Below are 7,543 nucleotides of genomic sequence, written 5' to 3'. Positions count from 1 at the left end.
ACAACTCTCTAACCATAACACCAACTATAAACACATTATTATTATTTAATACAGTATGATATTTATAAAATAGTAGTATTTGAATGAACCCATCAATAATGATAAAATAAGGTCAAATGAGACACATTTTCAAAATATAATTTCTAAATTCAATGGTTGCTGTTTATTCTGTCAATAAAAATGAATATATTATACTTAAATATTAAATATTTCATCAATAATTAATAAAATTAAAAACATATATTGAACCTACTTGTGAATCCTTAACAAATTTTTTATTAAAAAAAATTATATATTTATAAATTTAATTTTAAAATACAATTATTGTGGATTTTATTACATTTTACAAATACATTATTATTATTTATTATTTTGCTATTTTTCAGTTGAATACTAAAACAATGTTTACTTTTAATATATTTGTAGACATATTTTGATTGTTTATAATTCTACTAATATTCTAATAAATAAAATGATTTCTTTTATATTTTTATGTTGTCTTTAAATATTTTGTATACTAAATAATTTTTGTGTTATATAAATCAATTGTAAAACAGGTGTAATAAAATTTTAATACTGTAATAAATGCTAAAAAATAATAACAAATTTGAAACCTGCTCTTACAACTGTATTTTTTTAATCGGATTTATTTATTTTTATAACACTACTATATAATATAAAATTTTAGAATAGGTAACTAAAAAGTTTAATAATTTAAAATATATTTATTTTATGTCAATTATATCAATTTAGAAATAATTATATATAAGTAAGCTAATGGTTAGTTTTATTATTATGTAAAATATTTTGATCGCTTATTTAAAAAAAGTTATTGTATTAATATTTTTAAAAATTCTAATTTTAAAGAAATAAATAATAAAAATTATATATAAAATAATGATAATACTTAAAAAAACATTATAAACATTTTAATAATTAATTATAATGATGTTACTGTAGAATTAATATAATAATTGAACAAAAACAATAAAATCAAACATTCAATATAATAAAATTTTGACAGTAATTTTGAAAATGTATGAATATACAGTATATATATATATATAGTCTATATGTATGTGTTTGTGTGTGTGTTTCAAATGAATAGGCTGGCAGTGCTCATATAAAATCATTAATATAAGAGGAAACTGTTTTTAATATATGTAATGGTTTGAAGAGATAGAGAATATAACTGTTATTATTAATAATAACGTGAATTTGTTTATATATTCTCTTTTATCTCATTTACTATACATAAAGTATATGTTATATAAATTTTCTAATAATTAATGTCTTTTGCTGTTATAAACTCAAAGGTGTTTTCAATTACCTGAAAAGCATATTTATCTTTACTATTATATTACTCAACTTTTGACTGAATCCATATATTAGGCACATTTGAAAGATCCTCATATTTAAAATATATACGTATTTTTTCTTAACATATAATATCTTTAATAAATAATATTGAAAATAAAAAATACTACACAATTTTATTAAACATATTGTCATGTTTGTGTTGCATTTAACTAATTTTAAACATTTAATAAATTAATTTTTAAAATAATATTTTTATCACGGACGGTGTTTTTATTGATAATTTAATAATAATATTTATAATAATTTTAATATAATCTTATATATATATATATATATATATATCCACAATATATATTTTATTTATTTTAACCAACAATTATGAATAAAATTTTGTTTTTCATAAAAGAAAAATATATAAACGTATATATATTCACATATATATATACTAATAATATATAATATTTATATTAACGATGAATAAAATATAACAAAAATGATCACAATTACAAAAACTGACAAAATGTTTGATTTGATGTATCTTTAATGGGTATCATAGATGAAAATCGATGCATGTGTCAAGTGTTGACCACTTTTTTAATTCAAAATTTTCAAATGTTATGTTTGAATTAACTTTTAAATTGTGTTAAAATTGGTTTCATTACATATTGTTGATGACTGTTATCTGGTCGTTGGTGGTACCGATCCATTTCCAAGTGCTCCCTGTCTTAGTAAAGGAAAGCGTTTGTCTACACCAACGGTGGTATTGTGGGCTTGTGTTGTATTGTTGCTATTGTTGGTATCACTCGGAACACTCACTACTTTTGATGGACTAATAGATGAGTTCCTTAACAATGGTGTAGTCATTTGATCGGATTGACAATCATATGAAGTGATGTCAACGTTATGTTGTGTTACATAACAACTATTATGAAGAGAGACATAGTTTTTGCACATTTGGTTTTTTTTCTGACTAATAAACAAATCATCACTACTGGTGTCGGAAGCGGAAGACGACAGACCGTCGCTTTCCATCGACGCTAATATCTTTGGCTTTCGGTATTGTGTTTCACTGGGAGGTCGACTCAATGGTAATTCTTTTTGGCGCTGCTTTCTATAACGTTGTTGTAATAGATATTCTTGATGTTCAACAATAGCAACAGTAACGGGAGGATCATTGTCCTCCATATAGAGTTCTATTGACATGGAATGAGTTGGTGATCCTGAACAGGAACACCTCGAGGAACGCCATTTGGAGGGCACGACCAGTGAACAACCCTCAGGATCGCTGAGTTCAGTTTCTTGAGGCGACGGTAAACCAAAATATGTGGTTTCAATATTTGGACTCAACAGATGACTGGTCCCACTTGAAGGAGATGTGAGGGAAGGCATAACCTGATCTACAATTGAATACCTTCTCCTATGTTTGCTTACCTGCTGCTGATGACGACCACCACTAATAACTTTTGATGAATTGGGCGCTGAATACCCGAGAATAGGTTCGCCCTCATTGAACATAGTCTCTTGTATGGTCTCATGGATGCGACCGCTAATTGTGCTCTCAATTGCATTACTATTCGATGATATTGTTGCTAATGGAAGGGTTAGAGCGCCGGCATTTGCACGACCTTTACATCCGCCGGAGTCAACTGTTATGGACGACATCTTTCTGGCGATTACTGTACTGGACATCGATGTGGATGCACCTAATGTACCGGCAGTTTCTGGTTTTATGGGCACTACTTTGACTCCAAGTGTATCCCTTACTTCAAAGGTGAGCACACAGGCGGCCACAATCACTATACCACCCAAACCCATGACAACTGGTCCGACATAAGTGAGATTATGGAGATGCTGTTTAGTATCCGGGTCCATTGTAGGCACTATTGTCCCGTTTGGTAGAGTTATTTGTTCTATAGCTAATGGCTCGGCAAAGAAGCCAATCACAGACATAACGGTGCCTAACACTAGTAAAACAATACCACCACTGAGTGCTTTGATGGCAATGCAAAAGCAATGCCAAGTGCACCTCAGTCTTGGCTCATCATCTTTATGTTTATCGGCCTCTTTGTCTTTATCGGCATTCTCTCTATGGGCCGGATGTGGATAAAACTCATGCGGGTGTTGGCCCGCAAACTGTGCAAACTTCTTGTCCGCGTCGGGACCTAAAGTGTTTAAAGAATGGGCTGCCGGTGAGTATGTTCTGCCGACCGGCAAACCAGAGATATGTGAAGGAGTTCGTGGTCTACCTTTAAAATGTTGCGGCGGTACTAATGGTCCCGACACGCGCCCTGTGGTCTGCTGTTGGCGCAGTTGACGTCCAATAACTGCCGCACTGTTCATAATATTCAATCAATTTTTAAGAATCAATTGCTTAGGCATTCATTTGTCGTCTAATAACTGTGTGATCTGTGTGTCGGCACTCACTTATCATACACTTTCTCAATGCAAGCATTAATGTCACTAATAGTCTTATATAATGCTATGAATCAAGCATTTCATTGTCATCATTATCGAGCACTTCCATAGGCAAAGACCAGGCATTTCATCCACTAATTTAATCTCATTTTTCATAACATTTTTAATGAACACTACGTTATTAGAAATCGTCGTTAGAGACAGAGTTAGCACTAATAATAATACTAATAATAATAGAGAATATAATAATTGGCAAAATTATGTCATTCAATATAATGTATTAACAATCAAATCAATAGTATCCGGACTGCATTCCCGTATAATTCATTTCATTTATAATAATAATAATTTATCTAAATTTTCTTATTATATATTCATATATCATTGGTTTCCAATATTCACTATTATCTAATCTTACATTAGTTTAAAAATATATTTAGTAAATATAATTTTTAGTATTGTTTACTAAAATTCTAATAGATTTTAATTTCATTAAAACCAAACAATTTGTGCAAAAATGTAATATCAATTGTTAATAATGTAATAACAAAATTAGCACAAACTTATGGTTTTATGGTGTAAATTATATATAATTAAAGTGCAATTAACGTGCGATTTCTATTTTCAAATCTTATATTTGTTTGGCATTTATATTAAAACTTTACTACAAGAGTACCACTACTTTACTACAGCTATATCACTACAAAAACCAATACTACTTTACTATTGGATTTCTAGCATAACAGCAATCAATAAGATTTCAAATGTAACTCAAGTGAAAAGTCAGTATTTAAAATAAAATTTGCAAAAAACAACAAAAATAAGATGAAACGGTGCAGTCGTTTGCAAAAATAACACAATTTATTATTTGTGTATTATATTATTATTTATATTTATAGACTTAAGATGCGTTCACACTATTGACAATCAATGATTAGAGATATTATTTGTGATAAAACTGTTTATATATATATATACTGTATATTAAATATTATGTGTCATTTTCTACCTCATAATAACAGGCAATTAGTTGTGCAAACAGTTTCACAACTGTTGTTCAAATGGTGTCGGCTTTTGATGAGTTGACGTGCGCTCCAAAAACCACTGCATATTATATCGAAAACATCCCTTTATTTTTGAAACTACTGTTTCATCTGATATTCAAAAGGAATATATTATTTGAATAATAATTTTTGGCTGAAAACCCCTATAATAAGACAACAATAACAAGAAAATTGTGACCAAATGTAACCAATATTTCCAGAATTTGCTTCGAGAGACATCTGAACAAGTGATAAGAATATTTAGTTAGACAATGATTTTGTGTGATATATATTTTATGTATTTTTTTAAACTGTGGTTATTATACAGTATAGTACAGTATACTTAGAAAATAATCAATTATTTAATTTATATAAATATATATCAATCTATAATTAAATGAAAACAAACAAAAATAACAGTAAAAATGGATTTTACTGATACTCATTGGATTAGTGTTTTCGTAAAGACATTAATCTGTTAACTGAAAGAGGAAAGGGATTAATGCATACAAATGATGATTCAGTGCTGATAATGTCATTCAGTTTTATTAATACATTCAAATCACTTTTGATTAACGATTTACACATTTATATAATAAGTGTTATAATACTATTATATTTAATACCATATATTATTATTATTATTATTATATATATATATATATGTCATTTTAAAAACTAACATTTGCATTAAGATAACAAAAAAAAGTTTTTAGTGGTTAATGTGAATCACATTATGTGATATCATAATTTTAAATTTAAAGTGATTTATGTAAAAAARTTTATAAAATAACAAAAAGCACTGGTATTAAAATTTATTTGAGAAAATTATTATTAAATTATTGATGAAAATTAACAGAACATTTTTGAATAAAGTTTATTATATTAATTGTTAGTAATAACTGATAATATATAACATATAATTATAAATCTTACCTTTAGATGTTAGTTGTCATTTAAATTTGTTTAATTTGATTTCGAGTTATCCTTAGAGACCACACATCTAATACATCCAACACATGACGATTGTATGACTGCTTAACTCTGGTAATCAAATGAACTGAATTTTAAGTCCAAAACACACACATTTTGACACATATTTATACAGAAGAACATCATATGAAAGAAATTTATTTGAAACACAATACGAGTCGAGCTGTCGATCTGAAGAGTAATTTTAGAAGACTATAATCTTTGCAATCAAATAATGATATCAATAATTATTGATGTGATTATGTTTGTCGACTAACAGGTTATTCAATGCAAGACAACAATACTGATCTCCGAAATGAGTCTAATATAACATATCTATACATTTAAAGCACATTTGATGTCATATCTGAATATAAACAGTATATATTGATATACTGTGTATAGGGATGTAATGTAATTCAGTGGAAATGGTGTTTCATATATGTTGGGGACAGTGATGTTCGTGAAGTGTTTGTTGTTAGTAGTGTTTAGTTCGAAGCCAAGCACTTGCATCCAGTGCTGAGAGCGCCGACACATACCAGACATGCTCTAAACGGGTCTTCTTTTGCTCGAAAAAACGATCGATTGTTTGACGCATTAATTGTGATCACGAGCTCAGTCTCAGTGACGAAGAGGACACCAAAACACCCGATCACTGGCAACACCACCGCAACCACACATCTTGTCTGTCAAATGACAACTCTGTTGCCATACATAGCCCTCCCTATGAATGACCAGTTTTTGGCCATTGTATTCATTATTTATTTTATATAAATTATATTATTTCCATTCAATACTATATACAGTCTTATAGTTTAACAAAGTTATAGCTGTCTTACCATTAATATATCATTGATTTCATCGTTTATCTCGTTATTTATTTGTATAAAATACAACTTATTATAGCTTATGTCAGTGTCGGTGTACTTCAGTCATACAAATTCAATAAATTACTAATAATTAATAAAGTACTATTGTTTAAGCACTTATCAAATTATTTAATCAAATAATTATATTTACAATTATAACTAAACTTACTCTTTTTATTTCTAATATTGCAATTACATTGTATTGATAGCGAAAAACTTTAAAATTTATCAAAATAATTATTTTTATAGAGTTAGCAAAAATATTTTAGAAAATGACATCCAATTAAAAAAATATTTTTATCAAAAATTCAGTAAAACATTAATCATTAAATACTTGATTATCGGATAGCATTTGCTTAAACGACTTATTCATCTTTCATTTATACTAACGTTTAAGTCACTTATGTATAGACTATAGACTCTATACTATAGAGTATTATTGAATATTAAATGTCAATATTGATAGCAAAAATAAACCAAAATTATAATAACGAGATTAATAAGAGGTATTGAATTCACTCATAACTATAAAACATAGAAATATATAGAATATTTAATTCCATATCATTTAATATAAGAACTTTAAAGGCATTTATGTTAACTTCATATTATTAAATAAGTGAAGGCGCGCCCATACATACATATACTGTATACAAATATACATTCAAAATACAACTACAGTATATACTGTATTATATAATACTTTATATATAATGTGCTGTCATGTATATATCACAAGCAAGTATATAAATAAAGTTAATATAAAAATTCAAAATATTATTATCTGGTATTAGTCGAGTCTTAAATGCAAAACATTTCAAGTTAGGTATTATTATTATATATATATCTTCTTTATATATATATATATATAGATAATAATAATATTGCATGTTGATTTTTATAAATATATATATATATATATTT

At 27.4% G+C, this 7,543-nt stretch overlaps 1 protein-coding gene across 3 annotated transcripts; it reads right to left on the bottom strand.

Annotated features, from left to right (window-relative positions):
- Positions 1-1,996: 1,996 nt before the first annotated feature.
- LOC128951959 (uncharacterized) lies at positions 1,997-6,168 on the bottom strand. Of its 3 annotated transcripts, XM_054297271.1 has the most exons (4): positions 5,715-6,168; positions 4,745-5,018; positions 3,567-3,908; positions 1,997-3,482 (listed from the first exon to the last, which is right to left on the bottom strand). In XM_054297271.1, the coding sequence occupies exons 3-4, from the start codon at positions 3,658-3,660 to the stop codon at positions 1,999-2,001; spliced, it is 1,578 nt and encodes a 525-aa protein (XP_054153246.1). In that variant the 5' UTR covers positions 3,661-3,908; positions 4,745-5,018; positions 5,715-6,168; the 3' UTR covers positions 1,997-1,998. The 3 variants fall into 3 exon arrangements, with proteins under 3 accessions (XP_054153246.1, XP_054153244.1, XP_054153245.1); XM_054297269.1 differs by having other exon boundaries at positions 1,997-3,908; XM_054297270.1 differs by having other exon boundaries at positions 1,997-3,652.
- Positions 6,169-7,543: the final 1,375 nt, after the last annotated feature.

Source organism: Oppia nitens, unplaced genomic scaffold, assembly GCF_028296485.1.
Source record: "Oppia nitens isolate AA-2021 unplaced genomic scaffold, nextdenovo-longstitch-racon4-pilon3 scaffold1_pilon_pilon_pilon, whole genome shotgun sequence".
NCBI lineage: Eukaryota > Metazoa > Arthropoda > Arachnida > Sarcoptiformes > Oppiidae > Oppia > Oppia nitens.
Note: the sequence above shows the minus strand (reverse complement) of the source record. Positions and strands in the feature narration are given on the sequence as shown.